Source organism: Grus americana, chromosome 14, assembly GCF_028858705.1.
Source record: "Grus americana isolate bGruAme1 chromosome 14, bGruAme1.mat, whole genome shotgun sequence".
Classification (NCBI taxonomy): Eukaryota; Metazoa; Chordata; class Aves; order Gruiformes; family Gruidae; genus Grus; species Grus americana.
Window position 1 is genome coordinate 10,417,709 of NC_072865.1, and position 25,257 is coordinate 10,442,965.

At 40.5% G+C, this 25,257-nt stretch overlaps 2 protein-coding genes across 6 annotated transcripts in view; one reads left to right on the forward strand and one right to left on the reverse strand.

The window, feature by feature from the left end:
- The first annotated feature begins 84 nt into the window (after nucleotides 1-84).
- KIF20A (kinesin family member 20A) lies at nucleotides 85-8,651 on the forward strand. Its single transcript, XM_054841487.1, has 18 exons — nucleotides 85-384; nucleotides 857-946; nucleotides 1,061-1,180; nucleotides 1,645-1,783; nucleotides 1,874-2,061; nucleotides 2,144-2,288; nucleotides 3,017-3,217; nucleotides 3,465-3,576; nucleotides 3,676-3,747; nucleotides 4,328-4,471; nucleotides 4,553-4,718; nucleotides 4,954-5,118; nucleotides 5,784-5,923; nucleotides 6,020-6,122; nucleotides 6,768-6,975; nucleotides 7,368-7,459; nucleotides 7,721-7,858; nucleotides 8,379-8,651. Exons 1-18 carry the CDS (start codon nucleotides 226-228, stop codon nucleotides 8,649-8,651), a joined length of 2,655 nt encoding a protein of 884 aa, XP_054697462.1. The 5' UTR covers nucleotides 85-225.
- Nucleotides 8,652-8,711: 60 nt separating this feature from the next.
- SFXN1 (sideroflexin 1) overlaps nucleotides 8,712-25,257 on the reverse strand; it is a 47,474-nt gene continuing 30,928 nt past the window's right edge. For 4 of the 5 annotated variants that reach the window (XM_054841493.1, XM_054841496.1, XM_054841492.1 and 1 more), the window contains 10 exons: nucleotides 24,285-24,459; nucleotides 23,465-23,635; nucleotides 20,661-20,759; nucleotides 19,495-19,570; nucleotides 18,323-18,408; nucleotides 16,978-17,105; nucleotides 16,413-16,462; nucleotides 11,228-11,277; nucleotides 10,523-10,570; nucleotides 8,712-9,097 (listed from right to left, as the gene is read on the reverse strand). In XM_054841493.1, coding sequence (XP_054697468.1) covers nucleotides 9,001-9,097; nucleotides 10,523-10,570; nucleotides 11,228-11,277; nucleotides 16,413-16,462; nucleotides 16,978-17,105; nucleotides 18,323-18,408; nucleotides 19,495-19,570; nucleotides 20,661-20,759; nucleotides 23,465-23,635; nucleotides 24,285-24,448 — 969 coding nt within the window. In that variant the 5' untranslated portion in view covers nucleotides 24,449-24,459 and the 3' untranslated portion in view covers nucleotides 8,712-9,000. Of the gene's footprint in view, nucleotides 9,098-10,522; nucleotides 10,571-11,227; nucleotides 11,278-12,466; nucleotides 14,804-16,412; nucleotides 16,463-16,977; nucleotides 17,106-18,322; nucleotides 18,409-19,494; nucleotides 19,571-20,660; nucleotides 20,760-23,464; nucleotides 23,636-24,284; nucleotides 24,460-25,257 lie in introns of those variants that run through there. The other variant, XM_054841497.1, reaches the window with a different exon arrangement.

A 25,257-nucleotide genomic window follows, 5' to 3' on the forward strand; every position in this document is an offset into this window, starting at 1 on the left:
GGTGGGGGGGGTTGCGCATTTGCCGCAGTGTTCTGCGTGTGGAGGGAGGGTTCTGCACGGCAGCCTGTGCCTGGCTTTGTGGGGAACAGATGGGTACGGCAGCGGTGGCAGACTGCGTGTAGTGGGGTGTATGCGTGGGGAGCAAAGCTTGTGCTCCAGGAAGACTGCTGTAACATCGCTCTGTCCTCGCTGTGTCCCTTTTTCTCCAGGAACCCTGTGAGAGCTATGGCACAAGCACTCGCCTCCCCAGGGCTGTTCTCTGATGATGATGTTGCAGCCTCGCCTGTTCTTGAATCCACAGCAACAGGGTTTGGGGCCGATGTGCGCAAGGACCTGCTGTCGGAGTTCTCTGCCATCTCCCCAAATCTGGAGGGCTCCCAGCAGGTGAGGTTGGACCTTTTCTGTCACAAACAGGGCAGTGTTTTGACTTGTGGCTGCTGTCTCCCTGCACAAAGGTGTTGTAATGCAGGGCCAACAGTCTTCAGAAGAGGCTAGAACACGATGTTGTACTGGGGGGGAGCAGTTCCTGTTATAAGCAGTGTACTGTAAAGCGCAGTCAGTAAGCGCCACCTAACACGATGCCTCTTAGTGTGGTGCTTGGTCTGGGGGCTGGTTTTGGTGTCAGGTCTTCAGGTTGTTGGTCTGAATCACTAGATAAACAAAAGAAATGCTCGTGTGCCTGGAAAAGCCTTGGAAAGCTGGCATTGCTGGGGATTTTGGGACCAGAGAAGTGTCCATTAGTTAGAGAGCACTAGTCAGGGTAGCCACACGTGTGTTCCATGCTGTGATTTCTGTTAGTGTTCTGACAGATGGTTGTGTCCTGCCTCTCTGTTTAACCTGTGCTGATTTTTTGCAGGCTGTACCTGAGGACAAAAATGGAAAATTAAAGGTGTATCTGAGAGTTCGACCTCTGAAATCTACAGAAGTGGAAAAAGGGGAAGACCAGGTGAGACAGAGTGAAGCAGACTGAGTGCCTGCTGGGAGATGCTATTATCTTTTGCTGTCTACGCTATGGTCTCTTGCAAGTCACTCTGATGATGGAGTTTTATGTGTTCTTTAGGGCTGTGTCTGCATTGAGAATTCAGAGACTCTTCTTCTAAAAGCCCCTAAGGACTCCTTCACCATGCGGAGCACAGAACGTGGAGTGGGACAAGCAGCACATAGATTCTCTTTCACCCAGGTGGGTAATTGGGACAAACAATCCATCTTGGAAATGTTTCCAGTTTAAACCAGCCTTACAGCTTGAAAAGCTCACTTACTGATACACACTGATTCCAATGCACTGTGTGAACTATGTAGTTTTGTCCAATCCTCTCAACTTAAGTTTGTTTCTGTTGCCATTTACTTAGTTTTTCTCTTTTTAAGTGAATCCTGACAACTTTGTCTGCAGCAAATGCCAAACTTGTTTTGTTTGTGAGGCTCTAAACACACTAGAGGCTGCAGTGATACAAGATATTACTGGATTAAGCAAGTGAACAGCTTGTTTTTGTAGGGGGCTTGGACTGGAATTACTGGTGGGTCTGTTGCTCATGATGCGGGGCTAGCAGAGAGAACAAAGGACTGGCTAATATTGCTTGAATAACTACTAGCAGTCAAAAGATAGGAAAGATCTACATGAGGCCATTTTTCATGTCCTGTTTGCAGATCTTTGGACCAGATGTGGGGCAGAAATTGTTCTTTGATGAGACAATGAAGCAGGTGGTAAAGGATGTACTGAATGGGCAGAACTGGCTGGTTTATACCTACGGCATTACCAATTCAGGGAAGACTCACACTATTCAGGGTAAGGAAAGCACTAGTGTTAGTAGCTTGTTGAGGAAGTTGTCTGCTCTACGTGTGAATCCTCAGCCTGCTGCTGCTGTTCTTGCTTCAGGCAGCAACAAAGATGGGGGGATTCTGCCCCGCTCCTTAGCGGTCATCTTCAACAGTGTGGGGGACCGGCTGTACCAAGCTGTGGATCTTAAGCCTTCCTTCTCCAATGAGGTGGTCTGGCTGGACAGCAGGCAGGTGCGACAGGAAGAGACCAAGAAGCAGACCATGCTGCGGGGTGGTCTGTGGGAGGTAAGCGTGCAGCTTCTAGGCTTAATAATAATAAGGAAAGGATGGGGGAGCATACACACTCACGTTCTCCGTTTCCTTCCAGGAGGAGCTGTTAACACCACTGAAGAGAAGTCACAGTGCCGAATCTCAGCTCCAGGCCACCACCAGTGGCAGTTTTGACAGTGGAGTTGCTGGCCTCTCTTCATCTAGCCAACTCACCAACCATTCAGACATCAGTCAGACAGAAGGTATGTCTGGAAGTGTATTGTGTGCTATCTGCTGCTTGTTGTTGGAGGATGAGGGAAGAAAGGGTGACAGCTATTTGGATGCCGTGTTGTGGGTAAGGTAGCAAAGCTGCTGTAGTCTCACAATTTTCCCTTTGAAAGACAAGGATGTTGGGGCTGAAGAACTTTGTACGTATGTGTTGCCAATGTACAAAGAACTCACCACTGCATGATAACTCAAGCCTTGTGAAACTAAAAGTTACCTGATACCCACTTACTTTGTTCAAGGGATGTGGTTATTGAGCAGCTGAATGCCACGTGATTGGGAGAGGTGGAAAGTAGGGTGCTAAAGTGACGTGTTGCAGTGAGCACTTGCACCCAGACTTTCAAACCTAGGAACTACTAGCTGATTAGGTATCTAGAAGCATGGAGGGACTGAGGTAATGAGGACTAAAACTTCACTTTTACTGGGGAGAGTTCATGTTTGAAATATCCTATACTTCTGCAGCCAAGATCAAGTGTTTAAGAAGCCCTTACTTGGAAAGAAGGATACTTTTAAAGGGAATCTCAGGCTGTCTGACTGGGGACAGGCATTAGTGTAGGTCCAAATCTATCCAAATAGATTTGAGTCTGGGATAGTGTTCCTGCTGAAGATGGATACCTCAGTCTATAGCTAAACCATTCAGGTTGGACTGGTGAAAAGCTGCAATCCTGACTTTTTACCTTTTTTTTCCCCCTTTATCTTTCCCCAGAACTGGGCCCTCGCTGGGCTGACCTGGACCGCATTTCACTCCCCAACACAGGAGATGTGCAGTTCTCCATCTGGGTCTCCTTTTTTGAGATTTACAATGAGTTAATCTATGACTTGTTAGAACCAGCTTCACCTGGCCAGAAGCGCAAGAGGCAAACACTGCGGCTCTGTGAAGACCAGTCTGGCAACCCCTATGTGAAAGGTAGATTTACCTGAAAGATATTTTTAGTGGCCTGCTAGGGAGACTTGAGGACTGGGTGGGTGGCTTGCAGTGGCGTGTTGGGGAGCATGATGTCCTCTACGGCCTCTGGGAGGTCTCAGACGTCTGGATTATGGGAATGTTAAGTTTGTTAATGTCAAGGAAATGCAATGGTGAAGTTGGGGCTGAGATAATTAAATTTTCTGCCAGTCTCCTAACTGCCTTGCTCAATGTGTGCCTGCTTTTCCAGATCTGAACTGGATTAATGTCCAGGATGCTGATGAGGCCTGGAAGCTCCTGAAACTGGGTCGGAAAAACCAGAGTTTTGCTAGCACCCACATGAACCAGAACTCCAGTCGCAGGTCTGAAGGGAGAGGGGCGCTGTTTAGGCAGGCATACAATTCTGAGGGGCTTTTTAAGGTTGCATTTCCCTTTTAAAATATCTGCATGTTTCTTTACAGTCACAGTGTCTTCTCCATTCGGATTCTACACTTGCAAAGAGGTAGCAGTGAAATTGTTCCAAAAATCAGCGAGTAAGTTTCATGCTCTCTACGATTTGGGGGCGTTCTCTGTGGAATCAACTCTCCTGTCTCTCTTGTTGTGGGCCTGGGATGTGGGAAGTATCTTGAGGAAGGTCTTGTTGAAAGTACTTGGAAGGAGTAAATGTTCTTACTCTTAAGTCTTGGAACTGACCGAGGAGTTTGTGAGGAGTACTGCAAAATACAACTTGAGGTGGTTCTCAGGCTTTTTGAATGAATGTAAATGTGAGTAACCCTGCTCTTGCAGCAGGGCTGATCAGAGTGCTGCCAATGCCTGTTCCTGTGATGTAGTTATCTGGAAATGGGTCGTCTCAATACTCAGGAAGCGGCTGTCCTGAGGACCGGCAAAGGATCTTTGAACTTGACACCGCAAAGCTTGCGTTGATGCTATCTTGTGTAACCCTTATACTTAGGCTAGGCCTTTCTGTCCAGCAACAGCCCATACACCCCAAAAGAGCTTTCTGTGCCCTTACGAGGAAGCTGGGAAAGCAATCACAGGGTATCTGAATTGTAAACCTGGCTAGAACAGGACAAACCTAATAGGTCATGTGAATGTTGCCTGTGTTTTCTTCAGGTTGTCCCTCTGTGACCTTGCGGGGTCAGAGCGCTGCAAAGACCAAAAAAGTGGGGACCGAATGAAAGAAGCAAACAACATCAATACCTCCCTCCACACGCTGGGTCGTTGCATTGCTGCCCTCCGCCAGAACCAGCAGTCCAAGTGAGTATCCAGAACTCTGCAGGGAGCATGTGGGCAGGCTGTTTTGCTTTCCCACGGGCTCACTCTTGTCTCTCCCCACAGATTGAAGCACACTGTGGTTCCCTTCCGGGACAGCAAGCTAACCCGCGTGTTCCAGGGTTTCTTCACTGGACATGGGCGCTCTTGTATGATTGTCAACATTAACCAGTGTGCATCTACATATGATGAAACTCTGTATGTAGCCAAGTTCTCAGCCATTGCCAGCCAGGTAAGTAGCACGTGCCGTGGTCAGGATACATTCTGCTTCTGTGGGAATGGGCCCCTTGCCATCACAAGGCAGGGGGAATGCCTTCCCTATGCTTCTCCAGTGGATTATTACCTTTACAGTATTTCCAAGCTCTGCTGAACTGAAAGGGTTGACAGGTTGCAGAGAAGTGGTGTGTTTAAAGACTATGCAACTTCCAGGCTTTGTGGACTAGTAATGATGGCCTCTTCCCCTTCAGCTTGTTCAGGCACCTCCCACAAAGCTAGGACTCCCATCCATACAATCAATCATCAAAGAGCACAGCAGGCGAACCAGTGAGGGTGCAGAGGCAGCAGCAAAGGAAGAAGTAGAATCAGAAGATGACAGCGAGGATGCAGCAGATGCCGCCGTGTATGAGAAGGAGGTGGGTTTGATTTGTTTTAAGCCTTTACGGATAGAGGGGCAAGGTTTAGCCTGGGAGGTGGAGTGGGAGCTTGGCACTATACCAAGAGATGACAGAGAACCTCAGAAGGATATGGGACCTAGGAAATTGGGAATCCATGAGGAAAACATTCCACAGTTGTTCTAAATCTGAAGCATGTGCTTAATTTGGAAACACTGTCATCTGTGGAATAGGGACAGTAAGAGCTCATGTGCAGCCCTATAATCCCTACTCTGGAAAGGAAATCTAGAGATCAGAAAACATGCAAAACAGATGGTTAAATTGAAGAAAAATAATTATACTTCCTAGATACTCAAAGCAGGCAGCTGGAATAGCTGAAAGATCATGAAGGAAGTCAAATATCTACAGGGAATTGAATTGTAATGTATCAAGGCAGCAAATGCAAGCACAGTCCTGGGCAGTGCAGTGGGGGAAGCTGCTCTGGAGACAGCTCCATCTGGAGTGCAGTGTTGTTTAAGTCATCTCATGGGAGAGGAATTAAGAGCAAACCTGGCAACTTCATTTTCCAAGCGACTACAAGAATCTTAAACCTAGATCACCCCAGCCTACAGACACGGGATCACCTAGTTTATTCTAGGTCTCAATTCTGTTGTGCAGTGTGCACAATGGAGTTTGTGTCCTTGCAGGACTTGTTGCGTGTAGTGGAAGCTGCACGAGAACTGCTGGTGCGAGAGCGGCAGGAGAAGCTGCAACTAGAAATGCGTCTCCGTGAGGAGATCTGCAATGAGATGCTGGAGCACATGCAACAGAAAGAGCAATGGTGCAGGTACGGCTTATGCTGATCTCCCTCCCTTTGTTCAGGGTGAGCTACAGTACCAGGAACTGCCAGACCCTGACATGTAGTTGTTTGTTCTCTTTGTAGCCAACATCTGGATGCTCAGAAGGAGCTGCTGGAGGACCTGTACGAGGATAAACTGAATAACCTGAAGGAGTCACTGACTGACTATTACCAGGAAGAGATCCAGGTTTGTTCAGGGCAATGAAATGACAGCAGGAAAGTGGCAGTGGGTTGGGAGGGGACTTAGGGTACTTGAATCCAGGAAGGTGATTTATACAAGCTGAAAGATTTTGCTTTTTGTGGTATTTTTCTGATTATATTTGATAGTTTGATTCACAATTTTAGCTTCTTGTCTACTGCTTTTAGGTAGTTCGCTAGGCTTTCTAATTTTCAGCCCTTAATCTGGAAGCTAATGTGCAACCATTCGGATTCCTCTGTTTGTTCAACATGATTCTCCCTCCCCTTACCCTTTTTGCTAGTGGCTTGCTTTGCACTCTTCAGAGTAACACAAGTTCTGTGACTCTCTCTTCTTACTCTTGCTGTGATGATGAGTATGGGCCTGTCTGTATTTTTCATGCTATGGCCTCTGGGACTTGGTGCAGACATCTCTGAAGATGCCAACTCAAAAAATCCCTTGCTCGTAGAGGCTGTAAAAAAGCGGTTTAGATTCCTAGGAAATGGGTTCACTTTTTTCACTTAAAGGACATTAAAGGCTGGGTCCAACATGTGAAATGTGTGATTGAGAGGTCTCCCAGAAGACAGACATTGAAAGTTTCAGAAAAGCTGCATTAAGAAAATCTTGCTGAACATTTGAACAAACTTGCTTTCTAAGGAGCGCGATGACAAGATTGAGGAGCTCCAAGCTGCTCTACAGGAGGCAAAACAAAAATTGGAGAGCCTGGATACTAAGCAAAAGGACTCAGGGCAAGGCTTGCGTCGATCAAAGCGAGTGGCTACCTCATGCGCTCTGCAACAGGAGCTGGCAGATACTAAAGCTGAACTGGAGCAATGTCAAATGAAGTTAAATGCTGCAACAGCAGGTAAGGCACTGATGCCGGACTGGTTCTGAACTATGCCTGAGGAATCCTTGTAGAGTGTTAGAGATACTTATTTCAGTAGAGTGTGTTGGATTTGGACATCCTGAAGCCACTATTCTGAGTTGTAGATGATAAGAATAATGTGCTGGATGGACATGGTTTCATGACAGTTTCACATGAGAATGGACTTCAGGGCAGGATCATCTCCCTGTTCAAGCTCTAAAGTCCCTTTACGTAACTGAAAGGGAGAAGCCTGGAACGTTTGTGCATGTCTGTGCAAACTCAAAGCTTTTCTCGGCTTGCCTGTGGCCGCTTGTCACAAGGGAAGTCCTGACTTCAGAAAACCCAAAAGCTTATGAACATACTGTTGCTCACTGCTTCTTCTCTGTTCCTAGAGTTGCGCAAGTACCAGAAATTACTGGAGCCACCTCCCTCTGCCAAACCCATTACTGTGGATGTAGACAGGAAGCTGGAGGATGGACAGAAGGTAACTCCATCTCCGTTACAGAAAGAAATGGTTGCAGGGCAAGGTGGTTGCCAGTTTAAACAGTATTTATAGCTGCTGTTTCCAGGTTTTTAAACAAATGGTTGAAGTTGAAATGGGTCTGTTGAAAGCAAACCCTTACTAGAGATGTGGAAGGTGTTGGTATCTGTGATCCTCTTCAGTACTGCATGTCCGAATTACTCTGGAGTGGCTTTGGCAGAGCGATGTCAAAGCTAGCTGTTGTTTTAAATCTTTCTCCTGCAGAATGTCAGATTGCTGCGTTCAGAATTACAAAAACTTGGGGAGTCTCTTCAGTCTGCAGGGAGGGCATGCTGCCACAGTACAAGTGCAGGGAAACTTCGAGAAGCCCTCTGTACATGCGATGACATTCTGGCTAGACAGGTAATGTGTCTGTTTTGTTGTGGGTTGCGCAGGGGGACTTAGTCTATGCACTCTGCTGTAATCAGCAGAATAACCTAGGTTCTTGCAGCTGCAAATAACAATGACTTATCTAGATGTGTGCTGTTTACTACATTAAGGGAGCTATATTGCTAATTTTTTCAATGGCTGAGTCAGATTGCATATTTAACTCTCCAAAGGAGACCCAAATTGTTCTGTTAACTGACAGCCTGCACTTGAAGTAGGAGAATTCAGAGTTCTCATTCCCTTATCCACTTCACTCTATCACAGTTACTATGGCAGCATGTTTGCAGCAGGATGGATTCAGCTTTTTCCCAGCCTTACTGTTCCTATTTTGTTATTGAACTGCTACACTGTTGACAGTAGAAGCTTTTATGCAAGGCCTTATTTAGCACACCCGTTAGTGAATTTTGGCAAAGGCAGTTTATCCTCTTCGGTTCATAGTAACCAGGGCGTTAGGCAACTTGTCATATCTTAATGTATATTGCCTTCCCCTTCTCAGGACCAAACACTGGCAGAACTGCAGAACAACATGATGCTGGTAAAACTAGACCTGCGGAAGAAAGCAGCTTGTATTGCTGAACAGTACCACACTGTGCAGAAGCTCCAGGCTCCTCCAACATCTGCCTTAAAGAAACGGTTCTGTACTAACAGGGAAAACCTACAACCTAATCAACCTCCTGGTAAAAAGCCCTTCCTGCACAACCTGCTGTCACGTTCAGCTACCCGTCCTGTTGCTGGCAGAGGGTGGCAACTTCGTTCAGTTGCTCTATGACTTTTCACAAAGCGTTCCCTGCCACTGGAACAGGTGGCAAATCCAATATAATAGCATCTGTTTTTGTTTGTGCGCTTGTTTATTGTTATTGTAGCTGCTTGAGAGCTTATGTAAACATTTTTTGATATGTATGGTTAAACTTTTAATTGATACCAAAGTGGACAAAATGACCTTTTGTAATTTAAACACTACAACAAGGAAAGTCTTTAAATAGAAAATAATGTGGCTGATCAAAGTTGTTTAACAAAAGGACAAGTTAAAAGTGAGTTCTCATCTTTAACTACGTTGGCACATGATTCAAAAATAAGTTCACAAGATCCTCCTTGAAAGATATTTTCCCTTCCTTGAATTATAATCCTTTATTAAAGTATACACGTTCTAGTTCAGGGCTGTTCTCTTGGATCTTGGCTTGCAATTCTGGTTCCAAGCGTGTTACAGGCATAGAACTAAGCAAAAGAAACAGTAAAATAGTTATATATAACAAGCACTTGAATGTAAAATAAGATGGATGATGCATCTGGTTAAACTTCCTGGATTGTGAACAGAGTTTTTCAGATCTTTTTTAACTTCTTATGAAGGAATTGTGCTCACAGACCAGGGGCAAATGCATCCCTGCTTAAAAGGCAGTAAGTCTAGAGAGTCAAGAAACAGCTGTTGCTACTACAATGAGGATAGGAATCTACTTAGTTGCTGGCAATAGAAACTTACCTTCCTTAAGGTGTTTTTATTAAATATAATGTATTTGCCTATTTAACTTACTACCTGATTTTGTTCAGTTGAATAAAAGGTTTATTTTTGTAAGAGTCATCTCACAGTAAACTGAATTAAGCTGCCACGTCATTTAAACAACTGCAATTCCTTAAATACAGTTTAAGGTCTAATCTTCCTATGAAATAGAGAGCCCTGGTTAAAACCAAGACCTGTACCACACTTGCACTGCTAGTTTGCCAAGTCACCTCCAAGTAGCCTAGTGACCCCTAATCACCACAATTCTATGCCAGGCAGAGAAGCAGATGGTGTCAGACTGCTTTGTTGTACTCAACTGCAACAGATGAGAATTAGATATTGTTTTCTGGAAGTCAAAAGCTACTTTAGTTGCTCAATGTTTTAACTGATTCAGCTCCAGCTTGCATTGTTTAAGCTACATTTGGCAGCTTGTCAAGTTTTGACAACCACTAATGAGAGGGAGAGCTTCATTGAATTTAAGACCCTGTTCATACTACATACTGCTGCAAATTGAGCTAACTTTGTAGGTAACCTATCCAGGTTTCATTATGATTTCAGCTATAATGAATATTGTTTCTAAGACAATTTTCAGTACTGAGCTATTTGTGTATTGATGAAAATTTTTTTCTGGAAAAATATGAATCAAATTACAAATAAGCACATATAGTCAAGTGCCGTTCTGTATAACCAGAGGAGTTTCCAGCTGAAAATAAAATGGGCTCTGACTGCATTTAATGAAGCCATAACCTTACTGGACATAAATATACTGTTTGGACAACATTAGCTTTTTTTAGGAATCATACCAGTGATTCCTAAGTCTGTACTATCAAGCTCAAACTTCTCAGCTTGAAATCGCGTGGTAAAACTACGCACCCAAACTTCTTGTTCACTGATTCTATGTAGTTGCATCTCAAGCTGCTACGAGTTTGTAAATAGATAAACCTAATTCAACTATTATATATTACTGATGAGTTACATAGTTATTACTTTTATGAATATTCTCATGTTTATCACACTTGTTATATGGCAATTAAGACTGTATGCCCTGGGAGGCAATGACTGCTTGTTTCTGTCTTTTTGCAGTACCTTGCATGCATTGGAGAGTGTAACATTAAAGAAAGAAAAATGTTAACAGGAATACGTACCTTTTTTGAGGAAACAGTGCACAACACAGGGGTGTGGCAAACACAAGACTAGAGGAGACAAAAATGGGTTTACAATATTTAGGGTGCTAAAAGAGAATTCAAAACCCTTAGACATGGTGGTCTTGGCAGGAAACTTTTTTTTTCCTATACAGTGAGGTAAAGTTCCATGAAGTGCTATGTAACCTTTATTTCTCATTAATTTTCTGCATTATACCTTATGAATTCATTTACTTACTATGTAGTACTAAATGCATCAGTCCCATGCTTACAAATGTGTATAAAATTATTTGATGTCCTTTCAGTGTTTTGCATTGGTGTGCATGACAACATAAAATGTTAAACAACAGCAAATGAAACTCTACATTAACCAAACGTTTCAAGAATTCATCAACCTACAGGATTAGATTCTAATTATTGTTATGGAAGCAGCAGCCAAAACATCTTTTCTAATCAAGCTGCTATATGCTTTTTTTTTGTGCCACTCCCTTTCTTTCTCCCTCTGCTTTTCTTGGCAGCTTCTTCATTACTAACGGCTTTTTTTAAATGGTATTATCAGTTACAGATATGGAAGTGAAGTAACTGCTGTAGCCTCAATAACTCTCTCAACTTCTCTTTCTTTAAACAAAGTGCAAATATTGCTACCTCCTCCAAAAAACCTACAAGTATCTCTTAAAATAGCAGACAAAACCTGAAGAAATCACTCACCAGAATCCAACTAATCCAACTTGAATGGGAGCACTCATCCAAGGAAATCTCTGTTAAAAATAAACCACACAGAATGAGCATGGTACCTTTTCTTCCCCCCCTTCCTGGAATTCTTGTATTGTAAGAGACAGATTGCACCTAAAAAACCTCTTGGACATGATGACAGCAAAACAATTACCAGCATACCTTAAAGCTGAGCTCCAATTTGAGAGCCCAATCCCTTTGAAAAGTAATAAGAAAATTCCTGGTGATACCAATGTACACTGTTATCCTGAGTAAGTGTCCCTTAGAAACTACACTAGGTGGCTGACTTTTACAACCTGATCCTGAGTCGCACAAGCCCACAGCAGCTAGCAACATGGCCAAAGTTTGGAGTGGTGCTGCAGGTGCAAGGTGCTGTGGCACAGGCATCCCTAAAAAGAGCTAGGTCTGGTTACAGCTCCTCTCTGGTGACATCAAGTGTCACTTACAACTGGAAATTTACTTTGTGAGCAACAGCAATTGCAGCCACCAACCATAAATAAGGGAGGTGTCAAAGAAAAATACAAGTCTGCCTCTCTCAGCCCTTTCTCATGATTTTCTTTGATGTGGAGGAGCTTGCCCCGTAGCACAGTCTGGTACACTCCAGTTCTGCAAGAGGTCACCTTATATTAAAGGAAAAAAGGTAGAAGAATTGGGGAAACAAGGCTGAGAAAGCAACACATAACCTATGGATGCATTTTTTAGCATATTCCTCATTAATGTAACTTTTGCAGAACTTGAACATATGCCAAGAAATATGATAGTTTTCTTGTAGGCCTTTAAATGATTTAGGAACCCATTCCCCCCCATGTTAGAATTTTAGTTGAAATTACTAATCAAATAAGACCAGACCTGTTTAAATGGCACTGCTACAATGCCCTTATGTTGCTACAATAAAATCAGTGTCTCCAGTAAGTTGATTTTAAAACTAAACAGCTAATGAGTTAAAAATCACATGTTACAGTGGATGATGTTTTCAACAAAGAAAGATGATGTTTTTTTCTGCAAGAAGCGTTTCTCAAGATGTAGAAGTTAGAAGGGAAACAAAAGATGGGCACTATTTGAGAATAGAAATAGCAAAAAAAAAATTAGAAAGCTCGGTAGGACAAAGCTTGGTGCTAAGGAAAGTCAAAGCAGCGTAAGAGGCATGGAAAACAAGCCTGTATGGATTAAACTTTCTCCAGAGCCTGAGGGAGAAGAAATGATGTAGAAGATTGCTTCTTTTTTTTTTTTTTTCCTGGAGTCAATATACAATCCAGAAATGAGTGCAAGAAGAACTGTGCAATTCAGCAATAACCTGCAACAATAGATAACAAATGGAAAAAAGACAGCAATAGCAAGAAGGATAGAGAGTGAATGCAGTAGTGCTCCGCTGTTGTGGCATTCCGCTAAACACGCTTTCATTTGACTCTCAGCTGAGTTAAATTAACTCAAAATTCTTCACATTTTATACATCCAGAGAGTTCACAATAAGAGATGGTGTGACTGACAGCAGAAGGGATGTAGGACTGTGGCATTGGTAAATATTACGCGGATTTGGGAACACAATTCAAACTGCAAATGACTTCAGCCTCTGAGGAGAATTAAGGGAGAGAGATGCTACACATCGCAGTGTGAGTCCCATGATACGTAATGGAAAAGCCACAAATATGATTTCATAACTGAAAAGACTGTTGGAGGGTGTCATGAGAGTAATAGCTCAAAAAGTTTCATGCCTTTATCAGAGTTGGTCATTAATCTGAGATGGAAAGGTGTCTGCTAGTACAGACAATATAAACAACATCTATTTCGTACCATTGAACATTTTTTGCCAAGGTACTTGATCTGAGTTACAGCCTTTATTTTTTCAAGGATGTTACCAGGCTATGCTAATCAAGAAAGACGGTGAGGTAAAACTCTGACACTGGGAGGTCAATATTAAGAATTGGAGTTGCCCAGGTAACAATGTAAAACAATAAAGCAAAACCCAAATGCAGGCTGTACATCCCTACAAAGAGATAAAATGGAGGAATACAAGACAGCAGAAGAATTTACTGTGTTAGATACTATCATTTAACTCTGGAAGAAGGCAGTACCCGATGAATTAGGATTTAATTTCCAGCTGTCTTTATGGCATCTTTAGTGGTTAGTGCAAACAGAGAAAATGGAGAAATGATAATTAAGCAAACAAAAGCCATAGGGAGAATCAGCTTTTTTCTAACTGCTTCCTTTCACTGTTGCATCTCAAAATCTGTCGCCTTTCCCAGGCTAGCTATGCCTGTTTTCAAAAGGAAAAAAAAAAAAAAAAAAAAAAGAGTTAAATTAAGAATGCATGGAGGACTCTAAGGCATAAGACATTCAAGAACAATGCTTAAAAAAAAGGCTCTCTGTTCTAGTTTTGTAACAGTTTTGAATACATATCTTAGTTGCAGACTAAGAGACCCCAAGGAGCTTGTTTTAAGGATATATGAGGAAATTTCTGGAATCAACTTGGATGTTAATAAAGCATGCAGAACAGGAGAGAAACAGTAGCTGAAGCTGTAAGACTAATAATATAAATAACTTCAGCATTGATTGGAATTTTCAGAAGTTTCTATGGAAAAAACCCAATTTCTTTCCTTAGGAGAAAGGTTACCTGTTACTAAAATAAATCTATAAATAATGTGCCTCAGAGCGAGGTTGTTTATGGATCCTCCTGCTGCAGCAGATAAAATAACTTGGTTCTGCACAGAGCTAGTCAAGTGTATGTCAGTAGGGATAACGAATACAGACATTATACAGCCTAATCAAGAACTACTACACTGCATAATTGCATAAAAGGCAGCCAAAGCCACTGCTGAAGCCTGTAGCAAAAGCACATATATATAAAAAAAATATTTTTTTCAAGTCAAGAAATAATTAGATTCTTTTCAAAGCAGTATGTGCTAGTGTTCTAAAAACATTCTTGAGCCATTTTCTAGCAATAACTTTTGGAAACGTTGTTAATTCATACTAATGTTACCATCAAAATGTCCTCATGCAAAACAATGTCAGAATATGAGCAATGAATAGTGCTACATAACCTACATCTTATTTCAAATATCAGAGGATGATAGCCTGCTATCACTGAGAGCAGCATTCCAGAAGCATTTCTTTTTCTCTCTCTTACTGTGGAACATCATTCTGTTTTCTTCACTATTTCACAACCATTTGGCTATTTTCTGGCCTTGTGTGTTGCTTAGTAGGCTTTGGCAAGCATACAAGAATTATTTTCCAGAGTGATGGTGTACAAAGCAAAGGCTAAGGATAATGAGTTAGTAAAGCGTTGTGTGGATGGCGTTGGAGTACTGCAAATGCGATGGTGCTTCCAAAACCTCAAGAGAACATGCAGAAGCTGCTTGTTAAAAATGCAGCTCATTCCTTAATGGTTTTAATACTAATCTCTACGATGTGTTACCGCTGACTACCTGTAGAGCAGTGTTTCACCTGAACTCACAGTCTTTGAGGCTGAGGGGGAGGAAGAGGTGAGCATAAACGGTCATGATGGTACCAAAGACCATTGAGTAGTCACTGAAGAAATCGCTCATTTTTGCTGATCTGAAAAATTCACAACACTCTTATATTGATTATACCACACAAAAACAATAGATATTTGCCTCCAAACCCTGAGAATTGTTGCAAGTTCTTCACAAATGTCACGTATTTGTCAGTTGAGTTGATTGCATTTGTGACATTTCTCCCATGTCAAATACATATAAAATAATCTTTGCTCTAAATTTATGAGGGTTTTTTTTTTTTAAACAAGGGTTAGTGTTCTTGGTATCACATTCTCAAGAACATAACAGTATCACGAGCTGCTTAAAGCTACTCTGCAAACAGGGTATGGCTCAAAAGAAATCAGCAATTAATTAGCCAAATCAGTATAGGGCTCTTCATGCTGCAGACAAATAGTGCATTCGATGCACTACAGTCTCACTTCTTTCAGGAGATACAGGCAGCACACACTGCCTTTCAGTCTAAAACACCACACTTTCTTTTTTTACATTCTGAGCAATACTGTTTTCTGATAACATGGGTGGAGGGGAAAGCAGCAAAGCGCTTCAGGGAAAGTAAGTTTTTAAAACTGGAAGACACTTGGGACCACTTCCCAATGCCTCATTTATATATACAGAAGCACTTTCAAGTGGTGTATGCAACTGGGTAATCTAACTCTGCACAAGGAAAATGAAGGGCAGAAATAATAAGAAATGCAATTTAAATATTTTAGAAAGCTCTGTTTTAGACAAACAAAACCTGGTGACTTCCCCTGCTCGTCCTCCCTGTCCCTACCCAAACCACTTCTCCAAGGGAGGGTCTGGAAACTCAGAACACACTTTCTTTTCCCAACTTTTTCTAACAGGAAGGGTTATTGTTGCCAGCTTCTTGGGTGGGTTTCACAGGCAGAGACTTTGCCTGGAGCCATCCAAGTAAGTAAATGGGTGATAGCAGCTGGTGAAGATGAAACTCCCTTGACTGATAAAAAAATTATAGAGTTTCTCAACTGAATATTATTTCTCTTTTGTTAGACAGCCCTGTAATTAATTTCATTACTGTTCTTTACCCTCTCATGCACACACAGTGCCTAACATTGATTTAGCTTATGTATTTACCAGGTGTTTGACTTCACACTACATTAGCATAAACAGAATATAGGAAATAAGTAATCTTTGATGAAGCACGCCCATTCTATGCCTACTTGCTCATCCACTAAATTTTAAAGGGTCATTTCCAAAAGAGATTTTTATCACCATTGTTGTTTCTAAAGTCAAATTGTTACTACTGCAGCTAAGCAAAGCCTCCTTTGTGATATCCTGAGAAAAAAAACATTATAAAATTTAAAAATTTTTTTCTGATAAACTGTGTTCCAAGTCTTGGCACAAGGAAGGTTTATTTAATAGGAGGAGCTCTGCATTTTAAGAACAATTATAAAAATAACAAAAAAGTTCATGTTTTCTTAATGTTATTTTACGCTGTGATAAAAAGAACTAAGCTATCTCTAAGAAAGGCATAAAGAAAGCGACAGCTGTAAAGCAAGCTCTACAGCGATGTCCTCCCAGCGTGGAGGCACATTTAGGAGGCAAATCTGAATACTCAGAAAGTATTTTAAATTCATGAAAATATTAACTTAGGATACAAAATACATGTATGTAGATTATCTAAGACTAACCTTTAAAAAGGCTTTCTTTTCCAATGTATTCATTATGAAGGGAGGAATTGCTGCAAATGAGAAAAGAAAAGCATTAACCCTGGAGAAAAAGGCACTTTGTCGTAATTTTCTGTTAAGATGAACTAATACCATAATACAATTTTCACAGCCTTTTGTTGTAACTGAGCTTTCATTTCACGTTGCCAATTGAAGATACTGGATTGGTATTTACACAGGTAAATTCTGCCAATAAGCAAAATTTCTAATTTCACACATAAGTAAACCTGAGCTCAGTAACTTGGCACTGGTCAGAGCACCTAGTCCTCACTAAACTAGTTCCACTCACACAGAATTTGCCACCATTCCTTTGCTATCTGGATCTTCTCTGCAAAAGCACTCCAGGAGCTTTTCTGCTGCACTTTAGCGTAACATACTGTAGATGTTTTCACAGTAAGAAATGTGCATTTGTAAATACTGCCTGCATAACCAGATAATTTGGCCTCTGAGAAAATCACTTATATAGAATTTAAGCTCTCACATTAGGAACTGATAATCAGGAGCTGCACACGACTGCAGTTACTCTTACCCATGCCAGGAGCAGCCATAAGAATCCTTGATATAACCACCTGGGTAATTGCCTGCTGAGCTGCTTTTGTTGATTCACCCAGCCTGTTTCCGTTCTCATCCGTGATGGGGATTCCAAACTTGAGTTCCCTGTCGAATAAGGGGTAAACATAAAACAGTGACTGACATCCATTTATTCACCTTTTTTTGTCACCTTATCTTTGTCCTCTTAAAATTGTCAATTATAAGAATTATGGGTTTTATTTTCTTTTCCAAGTTATTTCAAAAGGCAGAGAAAGATCTGGGGAAAAATATACTGAAAAGCAAACAACTGAATATTTGTAACACCAATCTGCCACTTGAGCCTGGTGACATGCATTCCAAGGGGGGAAAAAAGGAGATGTGTTATTTTTGTAGTCCACAGAAGGGAGAGATTCCTTCAAAAAGCAATTCAGAAAATCGGAATTTTCTGGAAGCAGTTTGTCCTTTCTGACAGGGAATACAGGAAGACTTGTTTCACTGAACTAAACCAGAAGTCTTTGTGGAAATTCCCCTCTGGCATTCTAGTCTGAGTTTTCATTTCAACCACTAAGAACATATTTGAAAGTATAAAATGATGCACAAAACAAATTACATTTCTATAACTGTTTATTCTCCATTAGATCTTTTGCTCAAGTGCAGGGTTAGGTGTTAAACTCACATACTGGGGAGAACTTCTAGGGAAGTGAGAAGCAGACAGAAGGGCAGATATACTGAGGACTGCCTTTATTATTCTCCTCATCTTTTATAAGAGATAAAATACTACCAAGGATTGAATTTCATTGTAAATACAAACTTTAAATATTCCCTTTCATGCCCATAACCTTGTGTTTGTAAGAGGATGCTTTTCCTGTTTTTCCCCGCTTCTATTTTTAGTCCTAGTCAAATCAGAATACATATGAAATTTTGATTCTGCAAAAGTGCGTATTTTTGTAATCTCAGATGCTTAAACAGAACTGCAGAGCTTGACCTCTATGACTAACTTCTGCATGTGGGATTTGAAGCACCATTTTTGAAACGACTGTATTTTGCCAAAGCGGAGTTTGTATTTAAAGGGTCCACGTGATCAAGTTGTGAAGGACTGGTACTTGGTTTCTGAGATCTAAGACTGAAGAACTCTATGGGTATTTATCTGAAGCAAATGAGGATGTTCTATTTTATACCTGTCATAATCAATCAATCAATCAAAACAAGATCATGCATGAGGTTTTTGCAAGGTTCTGAAACAAGCTAAAGATACAGAACATGCTTTATTTAGTAACTTGCTGATCTAAAAACTCAATAACATCCTTTATTCTAGAATGAGTGATCTTTGTTCTTTTTCCTACCTTTGTCTCATCAGTGGAATGTTAATGCAGTTAGCAGCAGCAACAGCAGCAAAAGGAACAAACCGTCCTATAAGAGGTGAGACGTGCTGTAAAAAACACAGTAAAAAAAGAAAGAAAAAAGAAAAGAAAAAATATAATTACATAATGATTTTATTTCCCAAAGGTCATATTGAAATGCTTCACGTGCTAATGATAGACGAGACTTATTTCCTTTCAATTAAAGTTCAGTGAAAACTCACTGGTGGAGCAGAGGTAAAACAACAAACAAACAAGACATAAGTCATAAATACTTCTTGCAGAGTGAGCAGTGGCAGGAGACTGGAAAAAACAATCTTAATTTAGTAGCATCATTGCAGAGGAGCGTCAGCTTCTGAGCACGTCTGTCAGCCCAAAGGCAACGCTACATAGACCTTAACTTCACTGTCTCCACTGGCAAGGTCACAGCCAGCGACATCCATACCAGCTGCTCTGCATCGAAGGGCACCAACCATGGAGGCTATTCATCTAGTCTAGCTCTTGGCTAATCTGAATTACTCTCCTTAGAATAGTCTCTCAAATAGCTTGTCAATGCTGTTCTACTCCCAGTACATTAAAGCATAAGCAGAGGGGTACAAAACAGATTTTTGCTGGGGTTTTTTGTGTGTAAGGGACCTTTTTTTCCTGTGTTGTGCATCTGTTTAAAGAATTTGAGTTTTCTGCATTTAAGAGTGGCACCTCCTTACAAGTTCTTCAGCCAGTCTAGAGTCGGTGTTCACGTTTGCAGAAGTGATACTGCACCTTAAAACCACACCTATATGGTTTATGGGATAACAAGTCCACACTGTTGTAATTACACATCCACTTCAATTAACTTTCAAATGCTATTAGATACTTTCACATGTAAAAAAGAAACTGCAAAAAAGGCACCTTACTAGATACAGTTTGTATTAACAAAACAGAAGGCTGTTTGATATACATATAAGGAGGACAGACTGTTTGAAATACATGTAAGACCATCTGCATGGGGCAAAAATAAGGTTGGGATCTAAAGAAGGGAGCTGCCAATGGCCATTACAGCTCCACCATGGGAGCTGTGCATAACATGACACAGATGCACAGGAGGAGAAATGAGCCGTTAGCATCTCATTGAACATCAAAGTCTAGTTAAGAACGGAAAAAAATGTCAGCAATACCTTTGTTAGTGCATTAAGTCCTAAAGCTGTTGCAACAGCACCCGTGGTAGCAGAAACATAGGCTGTTCCCAGCTGGCTAAAACAAAAATACAACCATTTGCACACGCACAACAACTACTTTTATGTCACTTTTTAAAATAATTACATTTTACACATGTAGTTATGCCACCCCAAAAGTTAAGATGTAAATCTTTCTGTGACATTGCAATAAGATGTGGATGGAAGATTCAAATGGGACACTAAATTAAAAGCTTTTCTTTCTCTAGTGGTAAAAATAAAAATCACATGCAAGCAACATTTTAACATCGACTCAGGTTGTTCTGGTTCTGTGTTGCTATCTGTTCAGCATCTTCTCATGTGTCTGGATGAACACCTTGAAGGATTTAGTTCTGTATTTAATTTCCTAATTGTTTAAACTAATAAAATCAGTTTGCGTTTCTAAGGCCATGTCTACAACAGTAATTAAAATCAACTGCACTGAAGCCATGCAGACCAGCTATACTGCAAACACCCAAATCCTAGCCAAACTGCCCCAAATCATGCTTTGCATACTTCCCAGCTAGGAGGTGTCTGTATATCCTCGAATCCACTGCTTTCTCCCAGACATCTACAAGGAAGCCAGCCTCAAAACCAGGAAGTCAAGCACTGCAACTCCAGTCTCCTATTCATGATTTCTAGCTTTCTGCATCTACTTAATCTCCATCTTTGCCTTCAAGCAGAGACAAGTACTGTGCAGACCAGTTCCTTGAAGGCTCCTCTTTTTGTAAACAAGCACACAGTGCGGAGTGTGCTGTACTGCAGGGCACAGAGAAGAAGGGAACACAGAAAGACATCTGAAGGTCCACACAAAATACCAGCTTAGAAATATCCTGGTATAACACCCAACCGATGAGGCGCTTTCAAATGGTTGACTGAGCAACGCAACACAGACTCCTATTAAATCCTACGCTGTTGAGTGCTTATGATCCAGGTGCTTAGGCTTATCTTTAATGGCAGAAATGGAGTTCTCACCTGCATCATACTTCTTGTCTGCACATATCAAATTAATAATAATGATGAAAAAAACCTTATCCCTCTATCACCTCAAACTTTAAAGCCCAACCATGTTTCAGTACATCAGAGAGCAATTCATAAACAAATCAGAAGTATCTGGCTCAGTGTCTGACCTGACAGTAATTGGGGCATCACCGCTCCTGTTCGTGTAATTTACTATAGCATTGAAGGACTGGTTAATCCACTGCCAGAAAACTACCGCTGGTGTCGTTCTTGAAAAAAGAAACAACTATTAGTACTAAAAATACAGTTGAATCAACAGCACAGAAAAATGATGGCAAAACAAGAAAAGACAGTGCAAGCAGTAATCACGCAGAGGTTCTTGTTTATCTGAATGAAACAGTAGAGTCAATGAGATACTGTCTTATTAATGAAAGTACAAGCTACTTCTAAAAATAGAATTTAAAAGCATTGTAATTAAATAGCAATATTCACTTGGGATAAAGATTTGTTGTAATAACAAAAGCATTACAGCAAATCTCTCTATGAAAAACACACAGAGAAATATGATAATCTCTAATTGCTAGAATACTTTTCAGGGTTATTATTCCTTTATAGCCTGCTAGTTCTCTTTGGAAGCTCTGTAAGTGACTGAGAGGTGGATTTTAGGAGAGAGGGTTTATCTTCTCTGTCTTCAGAAAGTTATTATGATGCCATTGTTTTAATAAATCTCCGTGACATTAAAACATTCAGTCGCATGTAGAACCATATAAAAAGGCACTTAACTCCAAAATGAAAAAATATTTTCATGAAAATATCTATCTGCATGTTTAAGAACTACAGGTGCAGCACAGAAATTAATCTGGTTCAGTACAGCATGAACCAGAAGATCAGTCATCAAAAAAAAAAAAAAAAAAAAAGAAAAAAGAAAGAACTCCAAGGAATCCTCATAAATTATGTCAGTGCCAGAATGCAGCTGCCTTAGGACAAAAAGGTGCTAACTTGTGAGCAAGGGTGGGGGGCAGTGAAAAAAATATGTTCTGTACAAGCTGCAGAGTCTGCATTTAACAAGGTAATGAGGTCCCTGTTAAACTGCAGATATAATCATTTTACAAATGGTTATGCTGATAAGTAACAAAAGTGACAGTCAATTTGTGTCACAATATACCAGGCTATCATGTGGAGGGATGAACACTTTTGCTCTCAAACTAGTAGTATATCTAAACAACGGGACAAACGTAATGAAAAAGAAATCCTCAAAGGGCCATTAAAGAAACCACTACATCTGGATCAGAAACTTCCTGATCCACAGACAGCTGGAGGCTCGGAGACTATACCAGGGAAAAGTGTTTCTTCGTATACTCAGACCACAAACTCTGCCCCAGTGGAAACACCACTGAAGGCTCTGCTCCACCAGAATTTCAGTCAGGGGAACCAGGCCACCAAACATAACGTTGCTACTGAAAACTATTTCCTGATCATTAAAATAACTTTTCATAGGCCTTTAAAGCTTATACTTAATTAAATTATTTAATAACACAGGCAGCAATGGTAACAGGAACATGGTTGTCATTGGAGGGCTGATATGGAAATTACAAGTGCTAAAGAAGAAGCAGTAGTTGTACAAATGATTCTGTAACAGGTGGGAAAGCAAAGAGGAGATGTGAGAGTAGGTGTGTGTCTATCATGAGGCTCTGGTTCTGAAATGGGAAGATATGTTATTTCTTTAAATTGCAAAAAATTGAAAGATTCAGGATATTTGAAAGTGTATTCTATTCCCTCTGGTTTCCAGTATCTGAATCACATACCAAAGTAACGGTGATAAACTAGCTGGATTTTTTCTATCACTACTGCTGCTGTTCCTCCTTTCTGCGTGTGCAACTTCTCCTGACTCATCTGTTTCTGCTTCCTTGCTACTGGTGTGTAGAAGATGTTAGGCCTGCTATAGTTTAGGCGTGACTCACGCTGCCTTCCTGCATGCCCAAGAGCCCTCATAGATATAACGAGGTATTTGTTTCTTTTGGTGGTCAGCAATAACCAGAACACAGTGATGTGCAGTAAGATGACGCTATGCTGTGTCATCCAAGGACTTCTACACGATCCTGTTTGTACTGCTGAGGGTTTGGTCCAAAGAAACCAATGTCTTCCCGGCTAATAAATCACCTAGTTTTAAATCTGAGTGACTACTGATAATGCAAATAAAAGGTGCATAACTGCTGTAAGTATTATAGACAGTAACAGGACATGCATAAAAGCACAAGCAATAGCAGGAAGCAGTGCTTGTGAATGGGCAGCTGTACTGACGGTTTTATTCATATTCCTGGCTGTTTTTTAAACACACACACATATATGCAGCATTCAAAATGGCTGTGCTTTTCTGGAGCGTGAGTCAAAAATTTGTAAAATCTCAGCATCAAAACCACTATTGTTATTTCCTCTGAACCTCCCACCAGTTCTTGCTAACAAAGCATTGTGTCACAAACATATATCACGATACTGGCTTCTGCTGTGGACTTCACTGTGCAGGTGATTCAAGAACTACTGAGGAAATGGAAGGATCAAACAGGAGCTGGAGAAACTCGATGACTGATGGACTGAAGCACACTGAGTACTCACTTGGCAGACATAACATCCTACATGCCAGATCTCTAAGGTTAGAAATTTCCAGGTATCTCTTCCTCTTTGTCCTCCACACAACTCCCCTACAAGGATGGGATGCTGGAACATTCAACTTTTCCAGTTTGAGGAAAAGTGAGATGGTGAAGGACAGGGGCTAAGGGCTTATCTCACAAATACTTCCAGAACAAACCATTAATCAGTGTGAGGAAATGCACAGAGAGAAGAGAAAAGAAAGCAAAATTTTACATTTAAAAATATTTATTATAAATCTTCTAAAATGCTCTTTTGAGAGTAACATTGATTTTCACTTATCTAATTTGTAGGCAAATGTTTTATGTGTTATATTGCCATCGCTTACCTATAAAAGGTCATCATACAACCTGTGATAGTCATGTTCATGGGTACCTGAGCTGACATTCGGCCAATCAAGACCATCTTTTCACCAGTGTCTGGGTGAAAGGCTGAATCATAGATATATTTTGCTCTCCACAAGTCATCTTCTGTCAAGCCAGGTGCCGCAATACCTTGTCTAGGGACAAGTTAAAAAAACCAAAACAAGACAACAGCAAAAAGCACAACTGTTATAAAATGCTGCAACCTCCAGTGACAAATGTGGCATCAGGGGATTTTGGGATGTTCATACTAAGTTAATCTGGTCTCATAGTTAGCTTGTAGATCTTCAGCTTTTAAATGGACTGGTGAAATAAAAAGAATCAAAACTTCCAGCAGTGGTTATGTTGGCTGAGTTGATATATCCGGCACCAAATTTCTATTTACTCCATCCTATACTAGATTTTAGAGCTAAAACATGGAGCTAAAATCTTTGCAGTCATTAGCATGAAACGTTGAAAGTTTAATTTGCAATATTTAAGAAACTACTTGCTCCAAACAACGTAAGACATAAAAGGAAGTTTTAAACTCTGTTGTCATATTAGCTATTTTCAGAATTAGATGCTTCTGTATTTCAGAATATTTAATAATAGGGGGTTCTCAGATGACATAATTTCCTTATTCATTTTTTTAAAAAAAAACAAAAAATCTTTCAAGCTCTGAAATGAGAAGAAAAGAGTGGTGCAATGAATACAGTGTTTTAAATATTTTCTTTTAAATATATAACCATGTACTTATCATTAACATAGACTTTTTTGGGCCAGCAGTAAAAGTGATCAATGCCATACCTGTAATCATGCACAATTTTTCTTGCATTTTCCAGCTGGGCATCAGATAACAAAATATTCCGGGGATCTGTTACAGTAAAGAAATGACTGGCTCGTCCAACAAAAGTGCTTTGATTCCATCGGGGCTCCTTGATATTAATATTTAATGGTATATCTGCTGACATCTTCAAAAACTCTGCGAAGAAAACATGAAAATTTGCAATTCAGAATTCCACTTATTTCATAATGTATCTATAAACTGCAAGATGAAAAGTGGTTTATGCTTAGAGTAAAAAAACCAGAGAATGAACACCAAATAACTTGCAGAACTGAGGTTAAAAGGGGCAAGTGTACATCCAGAAAGCAAATGATGTCAGATATCATCATGGGTTTTAATGCGGTTGGTATTGATAGCAGTAAAAAAGCAAGAACTTAGTTAAATGCCTACAGAAATGGTTCTGTGCCTGTTTCCTCAAGACATTTATACATTACATCTTTGTAAAAGTATGAGTATTTGTTTATGAGGCAGAGGTACATGATATATATGTATAAATATCTGAAGATGAGGCAGACGCAAAAGAAGTATAGAAATTTATTAATAAATAGCTGTACTAAACTAATCAGAAGTCTGCTTTATTTCTGTGATGATTAGTGTTTGCTGAAAATATTGTCCTGAAGGAAAGAAGAGATTAAATACTTCAAGAGATGCCTGAAGAGCTGCTATAAAGTGCAGTGACAGAAGAAATATTTAATAAAATCCATTTAACTTCTCTGGCATAGCAAAACAAAACAAAAATTAGAAACACAAACTCAACAATTTCTTTTAATAAATGTTGTTTCTCTAAATCCACGTTTTAACAAAACAAAGATTATATAACGCAACAATTTGCCACATTATGAACACATGACCAGATCTCTTAATGATACTTCAAAGATGGTTAAAGAACTACAATGAAGGGCACTAAACTAACCCAGTTGTGCATTTATGGGGCCT

Bases quoted from the DNA above. Each gene is read 5' to 3' on its own strand.
- KIF20A (XM_054841487.1), top strand. From the start codon at position 226: ATGGCACAAGCACTCGCCTCCCCAGGGCTGTTCTCTGATGATGATGTT. The intron at 947-1,060 runs GTGAGACAGAGT...TGTGTTCTTTAG, and splicing joins TGGAAAAAGGGGAAGACCAG to GGCTGTGTCTGCATTGAGAA. The intron at 7,859-8,378 runs GTAATGTGTCTG...TCCCCTTCTCAG, and splicing joins ATGACATTCTGGCTAGACAG to GACCAAACACTGGCAGAACT.